This window comes from Sparus aurata, chromosome 9 (assembly GCF_900880675.1).
Source record: "Sparus aurata chromosome 9, fSpaAur1.1, whole genome shotgun sequence".
In the NCBI taxonomy this organism is placed as follows: Eukaryota; Metazoa; Chordata; class Actinopteri; order Spariformes; family Sparidae; genus Sparus; species Sparus aurata.
In genome coordinates this window covers 32862766-32888638 of record NC_044195.1, presented here as the reverse complement: position 1 = coordinate 32888638, position 25873 = coordinate 32862766, and the positions used below count along the sequence as shown (strand labels likewise).

The 25873-nt window shown below is 45.2% G+C and overlaps 1 protein-coding gene across 2 annotated transcripts in view; it reads left to right on the top strand.

The window, feature by feature from the left end:
• gli2a (GLI family zinc finger 2a) overlaps positions 1-20911 on the top strand; it is an 84565-nt gene extending 63654 nt beyond the window's left edge. For both annotated transcript variants that reach the window (XM_030429334.1, XM_030429335.1), the window contains 9 exons: positions 6224-6425; positions 6534-6732; positions 9069-9179; positions 9853-9993; positions 12813-12962; positions 14213-14377; positions 14919-15200; positions 16229-16595; positions 16715-20911. In XM_030429334.1, the coding sequence (XP_030285194.1) occupies positions 6224-6425; positions 6534-6732; positions 9069-9179; positions 9853-9993; positions 12813-12962; positions 14213-14377; positions 14919-15200; positions 16229-16595; positions 16715-19020 (3923 nt within the window). In that variant the 3' untranslated portion in view covers positions 19021-20911. The remainder of the gene's footprint in view (positions 1-6223; positions 6426-6533; positions 6733-9068; positions 9180-9852; positions 9994-12812; positions 12963-14212; positions 14378-14918; positions 15201-16228; positions 16596-16714) is intronic.
• The last annotated feature ends 4962 nt before the right edge of the window (positions 20912-25873 follow it).

Sequence of the window (25873 nt, the reverse complement as noted above, 5' to 3'; positions counted from 1 at the left end):
AACCCTGCCCCGCTGCTTTCACCGCCGCGGTGTCGCAGTCACTGCATGACACTAATGCAGGCGTCCTCACGCACAGGTAGAGGAAAACACAACAGCGAGGGGGGGAGAAGAAAAAACTGCATCAGATACGGGATCGCTTGGCAATCAATCTTTTAAATTACCTCAATCACTTAGCTAAACACGGCGGTGCTGGAGGGGAAGGGTGAGGAAGGTTAGGAGGCCTCGCAGAAACCTCCCCCTCCTCCAACCACCTCAGTGACCGCCGCTGTGCAGCCGTGCCCACACTTGTTTGGCGAGGGCTGTTTGCTCAAATAGCCACGACTCCCCCCCCCCCGACTCCCCCGCTCCCCAACGCAGCGTCCACACTTGCTGCCACCATCCCGGCGGCTTTTATTTAGTGTTCTGCGATGCTGGGAGTGATGTGGTCAGGTCTGGGCCACTCTGCCAGTCTGGAGGCTCTTCCACTGCGGCCTCCAGACACAGGGCCCATATTGACCGAGGCGGCCAGCTAATGGTCATCGCGGGCAGCCATCGGCCCGAATCAAAGGCTTCTTTTACTGCCAGAGCGTGGGGGGGGGGAGGAGGAGGAGGCGCGGCGGCGGAGGTGGCAAATATGTGCTTCATCCCTTGCCGTTAGTTTTGGAAAGCGGCGCAGATAAAATCCATATTAAAAATCAATTTATGCACTAATATTCAGCGGACCCACCGCAAAAAACTGGGAGCCCTCAGTGAACCCATAGTATGGCTCCTCACCCGCCTCCCCCCTCCTTCCCCGGTTATTCCCCTCTGGATAAGTGAATTCCAAGGCTGCTGTGAGGACGTGTGCTGGTGGAAAAGTTGTGGACACGAGCGTCAGTGAAGGTTTTTTGACAGGTTTTGCAGGTCTTAGCCTTCCACTTTGTGAATTTTAGGAATTACTGAAAGGCAAGTCACTTAAAAGCAGGAAATTCTCTCCCAAATACAAGTAAGACAGCGTTTAGAAGTGACTTTGTGATCTTTGACTGCCCTCGTTTTTCTGTAAAAGATCCACTGGGTCTTCTTCTGGGTTTTCCCCCCACAATCAGCCAGTGACAGCATGATGGACAGGACTGTTAGGTAAACAGGCTGGGAAGGCCTCGCTGAAACGCTCAGCTGCTTCTGTAAGTCGGCGTCTGTGTCTCTGGTGGGTTTCACACATTAATCACCGTCCTTATCTGACAGGAGTGACGGGGAGACTGAGAGGAACCGGCCGGGCTGAAACAACACAACTACATTTTGCTCCAAAGACACCCTGTTAAACAAATATCAGCTTCAACAAGTCATTAAATCAATTGTCTTGTTGCTTTTTAAAGACCGTGCAGCGGTTTAGGGTCATTCCAGTTGGTTCGACTCCTGCACGAGGCTCGTGTTGAGTTATATAAGTGATGAATCAGACAACGCTACATGTTTTTGTTGGTTTCTGTGTACAATTTGTCATAAACTCTTGCAGTGTGGTTCAGCCAAGTGAAGCATAACTCAACCATTCGTACCACCAATTACAATTAACTAAAACAGGCAATAGAAGAGTTTATTTTTCCTTCAATGCACCATTATGAAGTAAATATTGATTGTGCAACGTAGGCACAAAATCTCTGACTCGTAATTATTCCGTCTGCGATCATGTTTCAATTGTAGATTAACAGAATGAATAATGTGACGTTTTTGGTCGTTTCTACTCTGGGGAAAATGGAAACCGCGTATTTGTCATTCAGTCTCTGTTCTTCAAGAAATAAGCGGTGGATGCAAAGCAAAATTGTAATAACTGCGAGAAAATCTGTGATGAAAAGTAGCTAGCAACCAACAACTACTGCACAGTAATAGTCATTACTAAGTGCGCGCCTCTTTTAAATGTCAACTACACAAGAAAAGTTTGTAATCAATACTTAAACACCTCCACCTCCTCCCAGTTGTCATTAGTCTCCGACATAAGCAACAAAGACAAAGAAACGTTAATTTGAACGTTAATGAAAAGGCGTTAAGCTGGACTTGGCATTAACGCCGGTACACTGAGGATAAATAAAGTCACATTATGGTACTTCACATTGGGAGGCATTCAGAGGACTGTTTGTATATGAGTGAGCAGGTATGTAAGGGGCTGGGTGGGCGGAGAGAAATATCAGAGCGGCGTGCGGGGAAAACACCGAAGCTCCCACGACAAAAGCGGCGGCCAAAGTAAATGTCTGCCATCGGGGAGAAAAAGATTTCAGTGTTGATGCAGCGGAGGGAGCGAGCGAGATAGATCTGTGTACTGATGTGGTGGCGAGGACCGAGGTGAGGGGGTGAGGAGGGGGAGAACGTTCCCCTCAGACTGCATACACAAACACTTAACTATATGTTGGTTCGTGAGCACATGGGTGGAAGTGTGTGCATAAACACACACTGGCAAACACAACGGCGGCTTTGGGCTGGACACTGGGGGCTCATAGAGGATTGAGCACGAGCCCCCCTCGCTAATAAAATTCACAGTGTTAGTATTAGTGAGATTTAGCAGGGAAAATAAACATTCACCCACTCCGGCTGGCTGGCTGGGTGGAGATGTGGAGGCCCCGGGGCCCTGCTGGCCCTGTGCAGCGCTAGAGAAGCTCCAGATCATCACGGAGGCGGACTCTGCGGAGGCCTGCTTCACCCGAGTCAAGGTCGGGGGTTGACAAGCCAAAGATTATCCACCGAGGCCGACCGCTCCGTGCTGACTGCGTGTTTTCCCTTCAGATGATGATTTTAAAATTCTTGGAAGCGAGTTTGAAAAACATAAAAGCCTGATTCACACCAAAAACAGTAAAGATGTTCACACGAGGCCGCTTTCTTTTTAAGGTCAAGATAACTACAGGAGAAAAAGGCCACATACCATTTCTTCCCCCCCCCCCCTCTTCCATGTGTTTCGGGTCGGGACGACACTGAGAAGCTCGCTGCTTGTGGGGATTAGCACAACCCTCCAATTAAAGTGTTTTCATTTTCCACAAAGCCATTTCAGTTAAAACAGCACCGGCAAATGCCTAAAATAATCACACACACATTCCTCCCTCCCCATCCTTTTTAATACTCTTTTTTTTTTTCCTTCTCTCGACTGTATCGATGTGCACTGGAGCGCCTGTAATTATGACTCTCTATATAAATCCAGATCCCACAATTACAACCAGCCCACGATGCAGTCGCACACACACACATAGACACACACACACACACACACACACACGCCGCGTTACCACATACTGCCGCGCCGCCTCGGCCTGTGCAACATCTGTTTTCTCACTCCCTGCCGGAACCTGCTCGCCCTTTCAATTATAACCAGCACCTATAAAACACTCCTTTACCAAGTGGTGAGAGTGTGTGTGTGTGTGTGTGTGTGTGTGTGTGTGTGTGTGTTAGATCGATGACAATCACCGAGCTAAACAGAACTAGCTTAGCAATGCAGACGTTTCATCTTTAATGCTGCAGGCGCGCTGAATTCCTCCAAGCTGAGTTTGATGTAAAGATGGAGGAGGCTGTTTGACGGCGGAGGGCGGAGGGCGGTGTGTCCGGGCACGGTGCCGAGGAGGGTGAGGCAGGCGCCAGGCTACCAGGCCACCAGGTTGCGAGGCCTGTTTCCTGCTTTATAAAAAAAAAGGGGGAATATTAATACACTTATCTCCCATTAAATCTGTTGGCAGCGCTGCAGACTCGCCTCGCTGCAGAAATAACAAACCCGGCTGCAGCGCTCAAAGAAAACAATTTGACTTCAACTGTAACTTCAAGTATTTTAATTACATGCGATTTTTCCGTCTACTTTTAAAGGTTGAATTCAGCGTAAAGTGTCTCATCTGCGATGCAGAACTTTTCTGTTACATTACAGTAAAAGAAAAAGGTGTTATTGATGACATTCATCTTATTAATGTGGTATTCCATCTCCTGTTCTGCAGCTTTCTACTAGATTTAGTATTTTCATCTACATAAAGATGTCAATGTGACCTTTAAGGGAAATTTCTGCAAAAACATCATGTGTGTCTCTAGTGTTTATGATTGACACATTTTGAAATGAGTTTAGATCTTCAATCAGTCTCCTGCAATAAATCAAACATCCACACTGGACAATATGCCACTTCAAAAATAAGTTTGAAACATCAGCGAATATAAGTTGTTTCTTGCTTGTAACAAATAAAATTTGCCTCCAAAATGGTCAAATTAATCCCGGTGAAAATGCTACTCTCCAAATAAACATATCTTATTTATGGTTTATAACTTGTTTGTATGTTTATAGTACTTTGAGCTTCTTTTGAATAAAAATTATACTAATGCTAAGATTTTGAGTTTTTGCAGTATAGACATAAAACTTGAATTAGATGGAGATTAACATGTGATTTAAATACTTAAAATGAGTGTGTGGAGCAATGACTAACTTATCCGAGTGACCTCCTTGTCCATGACGCTCATGTTTGTGGACGACGGTTTGCCTTCACCTCCCTTCTCCTCCCCTCCTTCACTCCATCCTCACTCTTCTGTGTAGTTAACCAAAAGATGACACATTTATTTATTAGCCCTAAAGTTGCACATTCCCGAGGAACGTTTGTTGTTTTTGCCAACTCTTTCATTCACGTCTCTATCATCTCCACCAGGCCCCCAAACTACTGTCGTCTGAAGTTCCCGGGGGCCTTTTAACTAAGTGCATATGCCTCTGCTTTACGACTTGCCACCTCCAAAACATAATAGTTTTGGAAGTAAGGTCCTGGTTTATGGCTGTAGGTCTGGCGCGGTGATTACGGCGGTGCCTGGATTCATTTGGCTCGAGGCGTCGCGAGAGTCGGGGATTGGTTTCATATTGACAGCGGTGGCGGTGACGTGCAGCGAATGTGTGCTTAGGTGAGTCGTGATGGGCCTATTACGAGTTTCCTGCCTCTCACGCCTCCGGTAATGTCCGCTGTAAGACCTAATTACACGTGTGCAACAAAGACGCACAGGCCGGCGCTGCTCTCTGTCCCGTCACACCGCCAGGCAGCACCTGTTGGACACCGAGCGTCCGTCTCCGTCTGCGTGGGAGCTGCGGCGACATACCTTTGAAATTTTAAAAGAAATAAACTCACATGAACGACAGACCATCAGTACATGTGGAAAAATAAATCACCTTCCCTTCAAGTTCATGGGAAAGTAGTACCCTCCATCATTTCCCTGTGTTTTCTTCTATGAGATTGAGAAAATAATGCCACAACCAGGTCTAGTGGGAGGCCGTGAACTCTACCTCTGTGACTTGTTCTTTTTTTTTAGTTTTTAATGGTATTCTGAGATCAATTTGTTTAAATTGCCTCCATTTAACTTAGCTCAAGTACAGCGGTCTGAAAGAGATCGCTATCACGGTAATTACTGAGAATGATTGGGGGGCGATTCATTATGCATAAGAGGATGCGAATGTTAAATAGGGGGTGTGTGTGTGTGTGTGTGTGTGTGTGTGTGTGTGTGTGTGTGTGTGTGTGTGTGTGTGTGTGTGTGATGCAGGAGATAGAGCATAGCTTAGCATGGCTGTGACCTCCACGAGTGCGCTCAGGGCTGACTGCTGCTTCTAACGTGGTCCAGGCTAACCGCTGGTTTCTATTGAGGCCAGGAAGAGATTTAATGGAATTGCGAGGAATTTGTTCACAAAGCGGGAGTTACTGCCATTGAAGTAGCAGAGTGCCGAGTAGAGTTGGGCAACGTACCAGATTACGGTGGTCCTATCCTGTACTGATTTACATTAAATCTACCAGTGCAGGTTTCTGGTGCCTGTGAGCGCATCTTTACCAACTTACCAACTTACCAACTTACCAACCTAAGGATTTTTTAAATAAAGCCAAGTACCCACAGACTGTTTCCTAAATTGTGGAGACATTTAAATAGTGAAATAGTTAGGGTCTGTGCTCACAACTGCCCCGTTTGTCAGCATATGAGTGAGTATTAACACGTCTACCCTGAGGAAACAACTGTTCAAACATAAAATATAATTGAAATCTAAAGAGTGTAGCAGGTGTGAAAGCCAGGCGACCTGTAGCAGCCACAGCTGTGCTAACGTTAGCATGCCTGCAGCCAGCGCTGTGCTAGTTCCTGCACAGTTGAACCTTTCGACATTACTTTGATTCCGCTACTTGGGATTTTCAGGTTATCTCCAAAAACAACTTTTCAAGCTAGCCAATTATTGACATCAGTTCCTAACCATGATGCCGAGATGTCTGACGTCGTCTCTACTGTGTCTCTTTGTGTCCAGTGTCGCGGTTCTCCAGCCCTCGGCTGACTCCCCGACTGAGCAGGAAGAGGGCGCTGTCCATCTCCCCGCTGTCAGACGCCAGCATCGACCTGCAGACGATGATCCGCACCTCGCCCAACTCTCTGGTGGCCTACATCAACAACTCGCGCTCCAGCTCGGCCGCCAGCAGCTCGTACGGACACCTTTCAGTGGGAGGGATCAGGTACAAAGCACATGCAAACACACCTGCCGATTATAAAACACACATGATAGCACAAGAACAGAAAACGTTGGTTCAAATACAAAATTAAGTGACTTCTGTCCTTCTCAGCCCCTCGTTCAGCTTCCCCCCTCACATCAACCCCGTGGCGTACCAGCAGCTGTTGTCCCAGCAGCGAGGTCTCAACGCCTTCGGCCACACGCCGCCCCTCATTCAACCGACGCCGTCCTCCTTCGCTGCCCGCCAACACTCCCTCACCGTTTCAGCCATGACCACCTCCCACAACAGCTCCAACTCTGAGGCCAACCAGGTAGGATGTGAATGTTACACACAATATCATATTTGAATACTGAAGCTCTCTTTACAGCAGATTAATTTTCACTTTCATGTCGCGGATCAGATTTCAGAACAGTATGAACAGCTGCAGGCTGCGTAAACCTCAATCATAGCATTATAAAAGTATGCAAAACTTGATACTGAGGCAGATAAATGGGATGTTATACGTTAAAGGGAAATTTTGCCAGTGTTGACATGACAACATGAGGAGAGAATCTTCTGTGTACTGTAAACCAGGTAATTTTCAATTACCCTTTCCCTCCAATCTGATATTAAGTCCATGTCACCGATATCTGTCTCTGTTCGCAATCAAAGAATATATAGATGTAGAAGTCTTTATTTTTGTAAGTACAGGCGCACTGATCTTATTCACGCTTTCGTACAGAAAGACGGCGTCTTTATTCCAAGGAAACAGTCGATGATAGTAACTGACCAATGATTTTACAGATGTTTTAAAAGATCTGATGTGGGCAGTGATTCGGTGGTTTTGGTTATGTTGATAAGAACCCATAAAATCGTTTTTTATACATCTCTGTGCAGTTGATCGGATGAAGATCTGTGCCTGGTGTGAAAAGGCTTTAAGGTGCAGGTATCTGGCGGCTTGTTATAGGTGTTCTTCAAGAAAATGTTACGTTTTTCAAGGAAAATATGCAACGTCACGTAGTTATGGACCATATTGGTGTAGAGAAAACGCAAACTTCTGCAACGGAACTTGCAAAAGAAGACGGGCAGGTAGTAACTTCATCCTTCTAGAACTAGAAAAGGTAATTTAATTAGTTAGTTTGATTCAATCAGTTTACCTGGGGGTGCTGTACATAACCAAAAGATGTCTTTGACGATGTTAAAAAGACGTCCAGTGGAGAGCCAGAATCACGTCTTTCAGTCACTGTCGAAGTGACGTCCTGACAGGGGTCAAAATTAAAAGTCTTTACAATAGAAACCTTTTTAACTTTAGTTGTAGCTTTTGCTGCATGAAGTAAAATTTGGGCGTCATAAAAACTTTCATTCACGTCTGTAACTGACTGTAACGACATTGTGTGGACACTTGGACATCAATAGCGAATGCTCAAAAGACGTCAAATGGGACGTCGTCAAAGAACTGATATCTTTTGGATACGTCTGTACTCAGCGGTTATTATTACAGTGGGGAAAACAGTGTATCGCTGACAGCTTCAGATAAAAAACTCCACTAATTGTTGCAGCAGTTTCTTCAGAGTTCAGGACGAATGAGTAAATGTTTCCTCAGTTTACAAGTCGTCAGGAATGAAGTGTTTTTTTGCACATTTTCTCAGGTGGGAAATATGCAGGAGGCTCCTTCTCAGTTCCATCTGTCTTCCGTCCTACCGTCTCCTCAGCCTCTTTATCAGCCCACTGTATACACCGCAGCCACGTGTAATGTAAACTTCCCACTCGGTGAATCACTCCTCACGCTGCTATCAGCCGCCTCCGGCTCCGTTTCAGCACGTTTTCTTACTGACACACACACACCAAAAGTATCCGAGTATCCAGAGTGTATTTGCATCTTTTAAACAAGACACACCCCGATTCACACTACACACTCACTCGCTCACACACTCACACACATTCAGCTTTATTTCTGCAGTGATCAGAACCATATTTCCTTCCTGGTTTTCTGCCAACTGAATGAATCATCGAGGCCCCCAGAAATGCTGAGCTGCACCGTAGCGTCTGGGTGGGATTAAAAGACCCCCCTCCAATCCTGGACCCCCTCCAATGAGCCTCAATTTACACACACACACACACACATACACAATAATTTATCAGCTGCTTTAGATTTTATATCTTTCCTTTCTTTTTCGCCCTCCATTAGCGCTCGAGCGGGGGCCTTATGTGTCTGCGTCTCACTGTCGTCTTCAGAGTCTGTCGGCAGATCAAAGCTCGCAGCCCCCACAAACCCCCGACCCCGCCGCCCTCCCCCTCCGCACCGTGGGTAATAACTCCTCTTCTTTCAAATTTCTTTTTGCGGCTTCGGCGATCATAAGGCAGTCTAAACTGTTTAGTCTCGGCGGCGGGTCCTGGTCTGACGTACGGGCCGCGGTGCCTGGCGCAACCAGGACTCCACACAACTACTATCCACCCAAAAACAACTGCGCGCCATCTCTCTGACTCAGTTATCTGAGTCCCCTCCGCCGCTCCGTGTGGCAACCGTGGAATCTCGTGCTCAGCGTTAAGATTTCTGGAATGATTCAGCGAGGGGTAACGCATGAGCTCATGCAGAAAATGATCTCTGCCACAGCAAAATCCCCTCATCTTTCTTTAATCTCGTGTCTGTTCGTACCCGACCCACAGAACGCCAGTGGAGACCCGGCAGTGAGCAGCACAGTCAACCCGCTGAACACCAAGAGGTCAAAGGTGAAGACGGAGGCAGAGGGTCCGCTGCCCATCTCACCGTCCTCTCAGGTAAATCTCATCCCGGACTCCCTTTAAAATATGTACAATTTTGTGATCTGTGGAGTCAGGAGAAGCTTTATGAGCCGTATGAAACACCATCTCTGATGAATTCTGAATTATTTGAGCCTTCTTGTTAATTCGGCAGATGTTATACTTTATGTTCTTTCTTTCTTTGAGTAAAAAATAAACCCCGAACAAAAGTAATCACTTGAGATGGATTTTGAGATGCATATTAATGATCTCTCCCAATTTCAAAATCTTTGTTCCTTTCCTTAAATAAATTACTTCAGGACCTGCAATGACCTTCAAAAAAATCCTAATCTTTCATTCATCCAGCCTTTATTTATACACAAGAGCAAAAAAAAAAAAACTATTTGTGCTGAGAAGGTATCTTAGTTCATTCATTCATCTGTAGTTGCTAATTCAGCTCCAATTGATTATTGGTAGTGAATAAATAGTGGCTTTAATCAATGACAAGACGTGTTGTCGCGCAGTTAGATCAGGCAACAACTCATTAGGATGAAGAAGCCGATAAGATAAGAGAGATGCAAAACAGCACTGAATGCTTCTTTAACATATTGACCACAGATTCAGGTAAAAGATGTTTTTAACTCCAGTCGTTTGTACTCTTTAGTGGTTTTAACACATCTTCTGATAAATTGCTGTCTTCCTTTTTCTCCAGGACCACGGTGGAGGGATCTTGGACCTGAGTGAGGATCTGGATAAAGACGAGTGCAAACAGGAGCCGGAGGCCATTTATGAGACGAACTGCCACTGGGAGGGCTGCACCAAGGAGTACGACACCCAGGACCAGCTCGTCCATGTGAGTGATGGACCCGTTACTGAACATTAATCTGTGCAACGTACACCAGGAGCAGTCAGAGCCAGGCAGACAGTACACACACACCAGTGCTGATGCTAACCAATACTGAAATACTCATTCCTAATATTTGAAAGAGTTTCAATACTCATTTCCTGCAGTAGCAATACTTTCAAACCAGCTGCGGTTTCTCACTTTCTCTTTTCTCTGACAGAAAGTCGACACACATCTGCCTGTCTCATGGTGTGCTTCACACACAGTAGACAAGCCGTGTTGTATTTATCTTTTAATACAAATCTAAATTCTTGTAAAAACATTAATGTGCACATCGTCATCGTCTTAGTTACAGTGATCGGTCCCTTAACACTGGAAGTTTTGCTGAGAAAACACAAACTGCCCCATGTGAAGTTTCATCTTTCTGTTCTGGACACCGTCACCGTCATTATTAGTTTTCCTTTTCTCTGTTGTGAAATTAAATTCCAAACGATGCCGTCAGAGCCGCAGAGAGCCGCATGCTGTTGTGCAGAAAGTGAAAAGTTCACACAACTCTTCTGCTACTCGTTAAATCCTCACTGATTGAGTCGCGTCAGAAAGCTGTCCAGTAACTGATCCCTTCCTGTCGGGGCTGACACGCGCTTCGTTAATGAGCCTGCCGGCTCTCGCCAGAACTCCAGCCCAGGCCTTGCAGCTGTGCCCCCCGTCCCCTCGGTCCCATGACCCCTGACCCCTCACCTCTCACTCCTGGCAACACCCCCAACCCCTGAAACCCAGAGGGCCGACCATAAATCCATCGTCATGCCAGAAGCTCTGGAGTTATAGAACCTCGTGCTCACCCCCCTTTCTAGTCCAAGTTCTCTTCTTGCTTTCCGTCAGTCATCTCAGAGCGGTGGTGGGAGGGGCGTGTGTCACGTCCACATCCTCAGAGACCAATAGGAGGTGGCGGTGGTTTCTATGGGCCGCTACGTGTCGGGACGAGAGTTACCTTTATGAACTTCTGCCCGACCTCCAGCTCCCGAGCCACAAGACTCTGTGAGAGCTTGGCAGGATTAGCGAGCAGGCTAGCAGGGGCTCGGTGGTTTGATCTCGGGTGTGGATGGACAAAGTGAGGCCAACACATTCTCGAATCCTCGCAGGGCTGAGGGTTCTTTTTAAAAGGTCTCTGCTTTCTGTCAACTTCACAAAAAAACAACCAGTAGTTGCCGTTTTTTTTTTTTTTCCTGACAGCGTCTCCCTGAGCACGTCCAGGGTTTCACACAAGCTTCTCTTAATATCAGCAGAAAAAACACACCTGTGGCTTTCCTGGCTTCTGCTTAACCAAAATAATCCAGTTTCAAGAGCCCCCCTGAAAATTATGGATTTGCAGCAGCGTGTAAGCTGAAAATAGAGGCCTCCACTTGTGTCCGCTCCTCCACCTTCAACCCAAAATAGATCTCAGCAGAATCGCCGACCGCTGAGCTTTTTCGCTGGTGGAGAAGTGGCCACATAAGTGCAGCATTGTGGGCCGGGATGTCCTCAGGAAATGAAGTGGTTCCTCTGGGTGTGTGGCTATTTGCATGTGGTGCACGGGATGAGAGTTTTCAAGTGTGTCTGTTCGGAAACAGCAAGTGTGTTTGACGCTGACGGACATTTGTTTTATTTTCAACAGGAACTTATAAAAATACTGGAATTATACTAAGATGTATACGTTTTCAGAGAACCCTCTTTTTAGAGAAACCTCTGAGATGTCACATTTAGATGTAGCTGCAACAATCAATTGATTACTTTACAGATATTAAATTGCCCATTTTGATAATTGATTAATTAGCTTGTGTCATTTTTAAGATGAAGATTCCATCCTCTTAAAGCCACATTATTTACTGTTCTACCATTTAAAATAACATATTAAACATTTTGATGATGACTTGTATTAGGAAAAATGGTGCCAGCTGTTCTTGCACCATCCAACTTGTGTGTGCGAGTACGATCTCCTGAGTTTATGGTGCAACATCACACACTAACAACTATGCTGGTGAAAGTAGATCATGTTTTATAGATAAAATGTTTTCTTGTTGTCACTCCGGCTGCTCTGACTGGGAGCTCTGAGGACTGGCGAGAGCTTAGCAACGTTTTCAACTCACTAGTTTTCTTAGCTGATTTCTTTGGATGTGAATACTTTCTGGTTTCTTTCCTCCTCTATCACAGCAAACTAAATATCTTTGAGTTGTGGATAAAACAAGACAGTTGAGGACGTCATCTTTGGACACTTTTCAACATTTTCTGACCAAATCACTGTTCAGTTAATTGGGAAAGTAAAAAAAAAAACAATGGTTTAATGTAACTAGCAGACTAGCTGATAGAAAATCTATCCAAGCATCACACAGGAAACTCTTCTCCCCCCACTGACTTCCTGATCCATCCAAAGTCAGAGGAAACAAAGATAAATACTCTTCCTGAACACTTTTACTGCGATCTGAAGAAGTTCCTGTTCCTTGAGAAAACCAACACACACACTCACACACACACTCAAACACACACAAGCCTGAAACAACAGCCACGGTGCTTTTATAGTTTTTGTCTCCTGTTGACAGATGCATAATAACTGTCAGCCATAATGGATGGCACCGTCACTCACAATGTGTGTGTGGACACATGAAAGAGGGAGAATCTTCTGGTGGGAAAAAGACAAGAATTTGCTGACTCGTTTTTAGTAACACACACACACACAACACACAAACAGGTGCTCACACACATTCACTTGGTGTCTAGTCACCACTTCTGTGTCCCCAGACGACGTATGTTGTGATACGTTGTGACGATTGACCCGGATTGAATTGTCCCCGCAGCACATCAACAACGACCACATCCACGGTGAGAAGAAGGAGTTCGTGTGCCGCTGGGAGGAGTGTTCGCGGGAGCAGAAGCCCTTCAAGGCTCAGTACATGCTGGTGGTCCACATGAGGCGTCACACGGGGGAGAAGCCGCACAAGTGCACAGTAAGAAGATTGTATACCTGTGAAACACTGCAGTGAACTGTTGTTGGAGGGACAGATTGGTCAAAATCAACGCCAACTGGCTTTTTCACTGAGAGGTTAATCCCACGTTTCCCACGATGCAGTAATGTGAAATAGCAGAGCCCTTGATTGGCTCGTTTATAAAGAGAGCTATGCACTGATTGGACTAAACTTTCAGCAAGCGTGTCTGAGATGAAGATAATGTTTGACTGCAGGATCAACCTTTTCTCGAAGGGACAGCGAGAGTCTTTCCTTCTATAAATACCTTCAATTCTGTTTATTCAACAGACATTAACAACTGTAATCTCAGATGAACGATTTGTCAACAATGCGCACTATCAACTAGTATTTTTGATAGATGACGAGTCTGGTATCCTGTGAAACTCTGGTATTAACAACCACTCGAAGAAGAAGTCGGATCTTACTCGGCCACGTTAGCAGCACTCCCACAAATACTGCAGAAAAAATACTCCATGTGATTTTCTTTGTGCTGAGCGCCAGTGATATTTTCCATGTTGATAAATCTTGGGGGTTTCACTGAAGCCTTCATTTGCTGTGTGAAGATCAAATCGCGGGCCTGTTTGCCGCGCTTCAAAGCCCGCTCACAGGCTCTTGTGAATGCATTAAAACAGATGACTTGTGAGAGAGGGAGAGTTAAGAAAGCTGATTGACGGCGTGGGTGTGTAATTAAAATCTGCAGACAAGCAGGGGGCCGTGGGTCCTTATTAAGACCACGCCGTATATTCTCTGCACAAATCCCCACACGCATCTTCTCACAACACTCTCCTTTAAGGCTGAATCCTCTGACTTCTGTATCCAACTCCTGAGCTCGTCTAATTTGATTCTCTTTTAATTTCAAAGCCAATTACGTTCACAATGACTGCTCAGAAGGAATACCAAATTATAGCTTGTACAGTACAAGTGAATACAAAAAGCTAAACACAGACTTCTCTTTGTCTCAACAAAGCAGGCCAGACAAAGAGCTCCACCACACCTCACACTTAGTTTAGATATTTCGCATAATGGCCCTTTTTACCAAAGTGTAGCACTGCTCTGCTTTTGTGTGGCACGCCACAGTAGGTGGGCACGAGTCCAAGAGTAGATTACATTCGAAAACTGAAACACACACAGCTTTTTTTCCCCTCTCTCTACCCAGCTGCCGACAAAACAACAGAGCACTCAGTCAGTCAGTCTTACTGTCCGTCCGTCTGTCTTCTCTTGTGTCTCTGCAGTTTGAGGGCTGCGCAAAAGCTTACTCCCGCCTGGAGAACCTCAAGACCCACCTCAGGTCCCACACCGGGGAGAAGCCGTACGTGTGTGAGCATGAAGGCTGCAACAAGGCCTTCTCCAACGCCTCGGACCGGGCCAAGCACCAGAACCGCACACACTCTAATGAGGTACGTTCACAACACACACACATGCTGGTCAGCTAACACACCTAGTGGGGTTTTAGGCATTTGAGCAGTGAGGGATTGTAACTTATTTGATTGTTCATGTTTTCTGCTTCTTTTTACTTCCCTTTCACCACAGTTCTGAAGGCAATATCAGCATTTTCACTCCCCTACATTTATTTATTTACTTGAGTTACTGGTTACTTTACATAGTGCAGGCTACATTATCATTTTAAATTAAGCAAAGGAAATATTCTGAATATCAGATCTGATAATTGGCCAGGCAGGAAACTTGGGAATCCATAGTAAATGTATATTTAACATTTATTTTACCCAGGCAGTGACATTGAGATTAGAATCTCTTTTACATGTGAGACCTAACCAAGACAGGGTAATCAATTAATGGATATTAAAAAAGATCAGCACTTTGGCTTTGGTGTAGAATGAAATCCTCAAAGTAACTAGTCACTAAAATTTTCAAATAAATGTAGTACAATGTAGCAAAAATCTAAATCGTATCATCTGGGCTTTTAATCCCTCTTTGCAGAAACCCTACGTATGTAAGATCCCGGGTTGTACCAAGCGCTACACGGACCCCAGCTCTCTCAGGAAGCATGTCAAGACGGTCCACGGCCCCGAAGCCCACGTCACCAAGAAACAGCGAAGCGACGCACCGCCGAGACTGCAGCCGCCCAAAGGCAACGGGGAGAACGAGGCGAATTCCAAGCTCAGTGCGAGAGGCGTGGACGGCAAGATTGAGGCCAACAGCACCTCTAGAGGAGTGGAGGACTGTCTGCAAGTCAAATCTATCAAGACTGAGAACTCCATGGTGAGTCCCGATCGCTTAGATAACAAACAACCCTTTTTTATGGTTCATGAAAGATGAACTTAACTTTTCAAGTGCCACCTGTCGAGACATAACGAGAATATAACTGCATGGCTTTGGAGGAGAAGGACACTCATTTTCTTGCGGTTTTCCACTTTACTAACATTGCTATGAGATCAAATGTTAACTGCTGGTTCTGCCTGCATCCTTCCTAACATCTCTGGTTGTTGCCTAAACTTGCTTCTCTCAAGTTAACCTTCCTAATGGACAGACTTCACTGAGGTGAGCACTCAAACTATCTGTGTCTTCTTGCGACTCAGCATGGGAGGTGTGCGATTGTGTCCTCATGTTTCGTGCTACATAGTTGAATTCTTGCATGATCTTAAAAAAAAGTACCTTTTGCATGATCAGGACACGATTAATTGTATATGGGATGAACACATACACACTCGACCATTTAACTGGATTTTCACTGGCAGTCGCCCTTGGCTGTCGGCCGATGATAAAAGTCATTGTTGCATTAATATTCAAAGGCTGGGACTGTTTTAGAATGTGTGCTGAGCAAATAGTGCCAGTGTCAAGCTGTGATCAAGACTTTAGTACATTTCCGGCCAGTTTAAATTACTGTCGCCGCTGTGCTAGATTGTTGCTCACAGAACTCATCTATTATCTACTTGTTTTCTTGTTGTAAATAAATCAAACTCATCCATAGTTAATGAGATTATGGAACTATAGGCCTACATTAGTTATTACAAAACACCATCACAATCAGAATTTTTTAACTGTTGTAATTATTTCATATTGAAGAATACATAATGGAGTTCTCTGAGCTTGGCATGAGACATTTATTATTTTATTTTATCCATTTCTATTATTTAATTTCATTTATTTTTTTACACCGTGTTTGCCAGTTTTGCAGAACATTCATTCACTTCTGGAAAACTAAACAGTGTACCTCTATCATTTATAAAAAAAGCCTTTATGGTTTGGTTCATTACATTTACATCAAGTTCCTCCCTGCTTTCCTACAGACGTATCAGTCCAGTCCTGGCGGCCACTCGTCATGTAGCAGCGAGCCGTCGCCTCTCAGCAGCGCCAACAACAATGACAGTGGGGTAGAGATGGCCATGCACAGCGGGGGCAGCTTCGGGGACCTCAGTGCACAGGACGAGTGCCCCATGGTTGACTCAACTGTTCCCGCTGGAGGGCAGCAGGCTGGGATGGGGCTTCAGTTGAGGAAAGCCGTGGGCCATGTTGGCGCGGTCACCATCAAGCTGGAGAACATCAAGAAGGAGAGGTTGAAGACAGTGAGGGACTCCTGTCCCTGGGTCAACTCTGCACCACAGCCACTGCAGGGCCAACGCATCAGCATGAAGCTGCCTCCCATACCTGCAGTCGGTAAGTGTGGAAGGGTCCAAGAAATCCTTTACTGTGTGTTGAGGGTGGAAGATGGCTAATTGTTTTTAATTGTTAATTAGCTGCAGCCAATAAGTAATAATGTCCCTTGCATCTGCCAGGTTCCCTTCTGGAGAGCTCCAACGTGATGAGTAACCCCGGTTCGTACCCTGGCCAACGCATGGGTGACCTGTCCTCATGTGAAGTAACACTGCTGAACCAGCTGAACGAGCGCCGTGACAGCACCACAAGCACCCTCAGCTCAGCTTACACAATGAGTCGGCGCTCCTCCGGTATTTCACCCTGCTATTCCAGCCGACGCTCCAGTGAGGCGTCCCAGTTTGGCACTAACCGGCACAACAACATCAGTTCTGCTGACTCCTATGACCCGATCTCCACTGATCTGTCTCGCCGCTCCAGTGAAGCCAGCCATTGCGGCGGTGGTGGCGTCAGTGGAGGAGGTCTCCCAAGTCTCCTTAGTCTGACACCAGCGCAGCATTATCGGCTCAAGGCAAAGTACGCCGCTGCCATTGGTGGAGCTCCACCGACTCCTCTCCCCAATATGGATCGAATGAGCCTGAGGACCCGCATGGCACTCTACAGTGACTCCCAGGAAGGCTCGTCGCACCCATTCCACCAGCCGCCTTCTGGAGCTGTGCCTCGGCGATGCAGTGATACTGGATATGGCATGCAGAGCATGATGCCCCATGAGGTGCCCAACAACCTCCCTCGCCGTGCCAGTGACCCAGTGCGTCGTCCGACACTGGACCCACTTTCCTTTCCAAGGGTTCAGCGCTATAACAGCATGAACAGCATGAACCCCATGAATGGTCCATCAGCTGAACGGCACCAGGCGCTGGCTATGCAGGGATACACTCGCTCTGATGGCAGCTTACAACGCTACCCATTCGCCCCCAGACCGCCAAGCATTTCTGAGAATGTAGCAATGGAGAACATGGCAGTAGATGGGATGATGATTGGGGGGGAGCAGACCGGCGAGGATGATTTGGTGCTTCCAGATGATATGGTACAGTACCTCAGGTCCCAGAATTCTGGTCCTGCAGGCCACAACTCGGGTCAGGTGGACTACCATTCCAGCAATCAGACTCAGGGCTACCAGACAGGCATGGCCCCACCAGCATCATTTTATGCTCAGAGGAGGATGGCGATGGTGGATGCCACAATGACTCAGTCAGGTCAGGACATGCAATCATGCCAGCTGGGTCTTGGTGGCTCCCAGCAGCCCTTCTCAGCACCGTCGGAAAACATGAACAAGAACAACATGCCGGTGCAGTGGAACGAGGTGAGCTCTGGGACTGTGGACTCCACAACCAAGCTCTCCAAACAGCAGCATCCTCTCAGGGGGAACCTAGCTATTGTTCAGCAGAGACACAATTTTGGTTCCTTCCAGGGACATGGTCAGGGCCTGGGCAGTAACCAGCAGGTAGTGCCTATGAGTCAGAATATGTCTATGCAGGGGTATGTGAACCACAACAGCCAGAGGCTGATAAACATCTCTCACCAGCAGCATCAGCAACAGAGGCAATGCAACAATGTGAACTTTAGTGAGCAAATGAGTCCTCAGCAAGGGTTTGGCCAAGAGGCCATCCCCAATTCTCTATCTGGGAGCACAAGCGTTAGACCTACCCGGAACAGTATGGCAGATCCAGAACTGCAAAGTTACAGAGCAAGGACACAGGCTGATGGGTATTCTCATGTGAACCAGGTGGATCTGCAGCAGAATTACAGTGTTGTTTCCCAGCAGCAGCAGCACAATATCCATCACGGAGGCAGGGGAATGTTACAGCCCAGGCCTCCCGCAGAACCCAAGTCCAATGCAAGACAACACACAGGGTCTAGCATGATGCAACCGAGCCGAATACCCAAGTCGTCCGATTTGAGCCCCAGTCGTGCGACTGACACCTCAGAGGCGAGCCCAAAGAGGCCCAGTGGGTCAGCAGCCCACAATGGTAACTCTGAAAATCCAAACTCTGCTGTGTTCTACACGGCTCAGGTTCATATGTTTGAGCCAACTTCTGCCAACTTTGAGGCCCCCATGTCTCCCTGTGCCAGCCAGGCTCCTGCCAGCAACACCACTGCTGCTGCCAACATGGCCTCACCAGGAGTCAACCTGGTCTCCAGCAGCACAGTGGATTCTTCCACTGGTGGATCTGGTGGCACGGAGCATGCCCAGATCGACTTTGACACCATGCTCGATGATGGGGACCACTCCAGCCTCATGTCAGGTACCCTGAGTCCCGGCCTTCTGCAGAGCCTCTCCCAGAGTTCCTCACGTCTCACAACCCCACGCAATTCCGTCACCCTAGCGTCTGTACCGGCAGGGATTGGCAACATGGCCATCGGTGACATGAACTCTATGCTCACAGCATTGGCTGAGGAGAGCAAGTTCCTCAACATGATCAGCTGAGAGCAATCAAACACTTCTCATCCATCCAGTCTTAACCATGTCTACATCAGGAATATATGTACTAAACAAGAAAGCACTGATTGAACAATGCAAAACTGGCTTTTTCAAAAAAATGTTCTTCATTGTCCATAGGAATATGCTTATCTTGTAATATTTGCTTCAGATTATAATATGCTACATTAAGATTTTTAGTAAGTATAACTAGGATCAAGGACATTTTTTCTATCATTATTTGTTAAAAAGCCATACATTCTACCTACAAGTATATGATAGCCCAGGGTATCTAAATCCATCTACAACCAATTGCCATTCAGTATTTTCTGGTGTAATAGCCCTTTACAAAGTGGTGCACTGAGAGCAGTTCATCAAGGTTACCAGGAAATGGAACAGACGTGTAGATAACAGATACTATTTTCTCATGAAGACCTTTATGTGTATAGATTATACTGTATGGTACTTGCTTTAAGTTATGCTATAGACTTTTGTTGGTTAAACTAGGGCTGTCAACGTTACAGTAACATATGAACACCTACCTACATCAAATTCAAAAACATAAATGAATGAATGTTGAATTGAACTACAGTGAATGTAGAGACCTCCACTACCTTTTCACTTAACTGCCATAGTCTGAACCCAACTACAAACTGTGCATGTAGAAATTAATAAATGCTTATTACGGGAAAAAAATTACATTGTATGTACAAAATGTATGTTTCTCCATTATCTATTCCAGCTATTGGTTTAACCAGTGTCTAATAAGTAAAATCTGAATAAAGTTAAGATTGTCATCCATATAAGGACCTTTGTCGGTAACTGGAAGCCACTGTATAACGTTGTCAATTCAACTACCAAAGTAGTGCATTGTAAGATTTATTTAACTTAAAATTTTATTGGCAATCGGACACAGACACCACAGATATCAGTGATGGGTATGATGCTGAAAATCGGCCCCTGGTAATCTGCAGAAATGGCGTCAAAGCTCAATGGCAAATCAAACAATTGGTTGCTGGAATCGTATGTGTGGTGTATGCACTAATTTTAACTATCTTGCAGAACAGGAACAAAACAAAGAAGTGCGTTGCAGCAACCCGTCTTGTGCCAAACTGGTTTTGTGCCACTTTCAATGTCAGTGATTTTAAAATGAAGTTTATTTGAAAATGAGAAAATTTTGTTTTTTACAAAGTAAACGCTATTATGATTTTTTTCCTGAAATTCAATTTGTAATTGAAAAAAAAATGGGTGACAAATTGTAATTTACAAAATTAAGAACTTGACAGCCTTAGTTTAAACACATGGTTGTACAACGTTATGATCCAGAGATATTTAGTGCTTTTTTGATCATGGTCTGAACTCCTGAGGATGGTACTGTACAATCAGATTTCCTTCTTTGCCCTCTGGATCTGAGGCATTCGCTCTCCATGGTCCCATCTCACAAGGGTAAATGATTGAAAAGGACAAGGATACGCCTCTGTGTTAGTCTATCAGGGCACATGAACCCCTGTGTCTGATGAGGAGCGTTCTCTAAAAGAATATACAAGTACCTCTGTGTGTTCTCAGCAGAGATCAGATCCTAATTAACACATTCATACCACCAACCCCCTTCGCTGCACTCCACATTTCCCCTGGGCTCCGGATGAACTGCAGAGAGTCCAGGAAGGGACACAGACTTTGAAAATGAAATCCTGTTTCGGACAGGATTTGCGAACTAGTCCTGCAAATTCCTCAGTTTTATTACGTTTGCTGAATTTCTAAGTAGCCTTTAAAATGTTTGTGTGTATGCTACCATTCACTTTTACTATGCTCAGTGTGTGTGGGTTTGTGTGAGTGTGTGTATATAGCTTTTGTACATTTCAAATAAACTATCTCCTTTTTTTTTTCTGTTTTAAATCCCCGCATTGTGTCGTCTTTGATATACCATGTCTGTGATCCCTGGAGGACACGTGAAAGTAGGGCTAGCGTGCTACAAGTGCAATCATATTTGACATGTTCTCAGACTGCTGTCAAGATCGGCTCTCAAAGGGGTAATTTGTAAGATGTAGCCAGAGTTTTAGCTTAAAACGATCAAAAAGTGTAAAGAAAGAAGAGTGTTGACACTGTGTCACGGACGTCTATTTGCTATCTTGCAGGGATAGCTACTGAAGAAAGCATGCTAACAAGCTAGCCCTGGCTAGCCTCTCAGCTTAGGGATATATGTGGGAGGCTAGTTCATTACTTGTGTGTAATAAGTAAACAAAATACACTCACAGAATCTCAAAAAAAAGAAATATTCAAGATCAAGTTAAATCTCGCCATATAAACCTTTGTCTTAGCTCAGATTTCAGCCGTCATGTTACGGTAAAAACAAGGCACCTTTAACGTAAGTTGCTTTAACATAGATACACATGTCAAATTAAACCAATTTTGCACTCTCCTTCCTCTTGTCTTGGATTCAGGTCTCTTTAGATTGCCCCATGATAACCACGGTGCCTGTGCTTCAATAATAGAGGAGCAACGTTTGTTTAGCTTTGAAGCCCCCTGTCTTTCCTCTGCATACATTTGAGCATCTTTCTTGATGCTCTGCTGATGAAAAGATAATGTGTTGGATTCAGTATTTGAGCTTTTTATTCATGATTCTTAACTCTGCATACTAGAGCAGAAGACGAAGGAGCGAGCAGTCTGAATACCCAGGTGAAAAAGGATACTCCATACGCACAAAACGCACACAGAGCAGTTTCTAAACTTAGATGGCATGTTGTCCAAAATTAACAGTGGCAGGCCGGCCCTGAAGAAATGGGTCTGAGAGCAACATAAAACAGGAAAGAGGAGAAAGAAAAAGAGGAGGAGGGAGGTGGAGAGAGCTGCTGTGGAGTTGAACTAGTAAAAAAAAAAAGGTGGGAAGCAAAGAGTGAGATTAAAGAAAAAGAAAAAGGAGAGGGGTTATAAGTAAAGATGCAGAGTGCAAAAAGAAGGAGACCAAATCATTTTTTAATTTGACAGCAAATTCAGCAAGGGACTGGTTAGAAGTGGAGCCCGCTGATTGCTTTTGCCACAGGAATTCCTTATTCTCTTAGAGAGAGGATGGGAGAAAAATAGCCCCAGGGTAAGGAGTCTCACCAGAGAGGAGAACAAGAGGTTAGTGAGGCAGAAATGGGTGATTAGACAAAGCACACAGATGAGGAGAGATGGTGTGTTCTGAAGCACACGGCTTCATACAGTAAACAGGCTGCAGACGTACTGTACAGTGCAGCCAAAGTAAAAGACATGAACCGGTTTCCTTTACAATGCTTAACACTAAGTTAAGACTGGCTGTTAAAGACACCTGCTGTCCCCAAAGACTGTATTTCGTATGATCAGGAGAAATACAACACAACTGATGTCGAGTGAGAGCTGTGTTCGTATACTCGGCATGAAGTCAAACATGTTCCAGGTGGGTGTTGGACTCCACCAAGGTCGTCCCTTGTCCCCACTCATGTTGGAGATCTGTTGTGAGCAGCATCCAGCTCGGGTACCTCAGAATTGCGTCTCCATTTCTTCTAGATGACCCGGTTCTGACACCTTCGTCGCTCCGTGACCTCCAACAGGCACTGGGGCGGTTTGAAACTGCAGGACGAGGATCAGCACCTCCAAGTTTGAGGCCAAGGCTTTCTGCCTTAAAATGGTAGATTACCAACTTCAGTTGGGGGTGAGCACCGGTCCCAAGTGATGGTTGGAAGTATCTCGGGGTCTTGTTCATGAGTCACATGCCACCTGTGGTCATGAGCTGTGGGTACTTATCAAACTGATCATTTTAATTTCCAGCTAGTTTCTGTCTAACTTCCCCCTCAGCAGGCCAGTAGAGTGAAGTGAGTTGTTGCAGCTATATGAAGATTTTTAAAACAAAAATCACTCAAACAAAGAATGTCAGGAGCATTTCATTTGTAGACTGTCATCTGATGAAGTCAAGTTCGCTCTCCAAAATGAAATATATTAAAATACTGTCTGTTTATAAAGATGCACAGTCATGCCGTTGTTTCGTTGTCATCCGAGATCTGACAGATTTAATGAGTAGGGGAAAGGACAGACCATCTGAGGAATCCCCTTCCTTTCAGTTCAGCTGTTCCTAAGTTTGCCAACATCTCATTGTTGGGCTTTAAAGTGCTGTCGCCTGTTAAGAGAAAGGCATTCAGAGGCAGTCAGCTGTTGGTCCGTGACATTCGCACCCTGCACCATGGCTGCTACCAGACAAAACAACATGCGTCAGAGGAGCAGAAGGTCAAATGGATGAAAGATTGCCAACCTCAGCTGACTCACAAAGGAACAAATGCAAAGCATGAAGAAAATTAGATTGTCAACATTTTTCAGAAATATCTAGTTTAACATTTACAGTATCATGACATACCACCACAAACTGTACACGTGTGACGGATCCAAGCCCACAAAAAAAAGCGGCACCGCATCGTGAAAGAAGCATCTGTAAAACAGTGGACACCCCCACAAAATGACTGAGGCGTTTGGTGCCTTGCTCAAGTACCTCTGCAGTACCCTGATTTAAATGAGCAGCACATTTGGCCACGCAGATTGAAACTAAGCTGTGCTGATTTGCTTTTCCATGAAACAGTTTTATTCTCCCCCATGAAATTGATTCTGAGCTCAAAAACCTGAGAGTAAGACATTTTTAAAAGTCAGTGTTCAGCTCTCAGTGTTTTTGTAGCTTCCAAATGATTCTCTTTAGTTTCTCTCGTCCTGTTTGTTCTTTCAAACGTCGGCTGTGTTTTACCGTTTCATCTTGTTCACTTGCAGCTGTTTTGGGAGTCACTGCTGGTGAAAACACAAACCACTTTGTTAGCGATGATATGGGGATTGGGACAAACGCATCATCGGTTTAACACACACCCTCAAGCAGATAGTCCAGTTGTGGTGGAAATGCAAATCCCAGTCGCGCCGAGTCAAACCGAGTCGATCCAGGCTGGCAGATGTGATGGAGGCATGTCTGAACCTGCGGTTCCTCTCGTACCGAGCAGGATTACTATTGCAACAACACATCATCAGTTGGGTAAAACTAACCTTTCTCATGACGGTCTAATCCCAGCTCACGTTTCCTATTCGTGGGTGAACAATCCAACACTTGGTGAATTCTGCTTCACAATGATAGGAAGAGCCGACATCGAAGGATCAAAAAGCGACGTCGCTATGAACGCTTGGCCGCCACAAGCCAGTTATCCCTGTAGTAACTTTTCTGACACTTCCTGCTTAAAACCCAAAAAGTCAAAAGGATCGTGAGGCCCTGCTTTCAAGGTCTGTATTTATACTGAAAATGGAAGCTTGTCGATGATAATACTGTAATATTATACAGAAATGTAATGTAGTAAATCTATTACTACAGTAATACTTGTAATCCAGCAGTTTGAATATCTGATGATCCGATGTTGACCCTTTGAATGAATCTAAACTGATTTTGGTAACAAATTGGTCCTAAATTCAGTTTGAAATGCTTCCTGATGGATGTGAGGGGATTTTGAAGAGGTATCGGAGTGTGTCACATTTTGCTCTCTGGCCTTTCAGGTCAGGTCATCATAATAAAGCGATTCAGAGGCTGAGGCCGTTGTGCCTTTCTCCCCAGGCTTGGCTCGGTCTTTCATCAAAGGCTTCCTGCATTGAGCTCCGAGATCAGAGAGACGTGACCCGTGTCTGAGTCAGGGTTACCTACTGCTCCAATAGAGCTCTGGTACCATCCTGCTGCCGCTGGCCCAAGGGCAGAACGTGCCCCGCTAAACTGTGGAAGTGCAAGAATTATGATCAGCTCGCACAGTGCCTAGGGGACGTCTGTGATGAAGGCCAGCATTGTGGCCTTCCTCGGGGGTGTAGGAGTCCCGGGTCAGTCCCTAACCCGGATCGTGACCTCTCTTAGGTTATCCTCTTCAACCAGCCAGACTGGAGGTCAGATGCTCCGAGAGCTTCGTCGTGAGTAGGCCGCTGAGAAATGCCATCGTTTGATTGAAGTCAGGCGGATCTTCTGATTAAAGGCTTATGTGAGCGAGAGTGAGCGTTGGGAGTCGATGACCTCGTCTTTATGGTTTTTCTTCCCCACTTTTCCTTTTCCTCTTGTAACTGGCAGAAAGAATGTCGACCCATTCATCTCTCTCACCCACTGCAGCCACTTTTTCTCTGTGACATGAACGGTGTCACAAGTCGTCCTCATCATTGAAGCATGATTGTGCATCAATCGCCAAAAAAAACGTGTGGAAATGTCTCCACTGCTCAGTAAAAGACGAAAACAGGCTCCTTAAAAAACACCACATTTTTGACACCACCAAAATAGATCTTTTCCAACTTTTATCAAATGCTTCAATATTGATATGGACCGTCTCTGATTATCGTGACCAAAATAATTCATAATGACGATATAATCATGATAACAATTGAAATCAGGCCAGGCCTGTGTGGTTAAGGACATAGAACAAAATCATTTGTCTCTTTTGGAAGATAAAATACCAAATAATTAATACTCAAATTCTAAGTGAAGGTAGTTTGTATAGAGTTTGTTGCCATAATTAAGAAACAAAATGAATACAGAAAGAGAAATTACACTCTATTACTTTCAAACTGAAAAAAGATACACAAGTTATTGTGTATTTCATCAATAACGTGACACCGCTGATATTGTGCCAATATTGTTGGGATGACTGTTGGTACTTTCACAAAATATTAAAAACACAATGAGATCAGCAATGTGGATTTAATGACAACATGGGTAAAGACAAGTGTTAGAACAAGTGGCTCAGACTGGTAAGTTCAGAGAATGACATCATTTTACTTTAATAACCTTAAAAGCAGGAACACGTACGACATACCATGACGTCAATATATCCAATATGACACTTTATATATTCTTCTT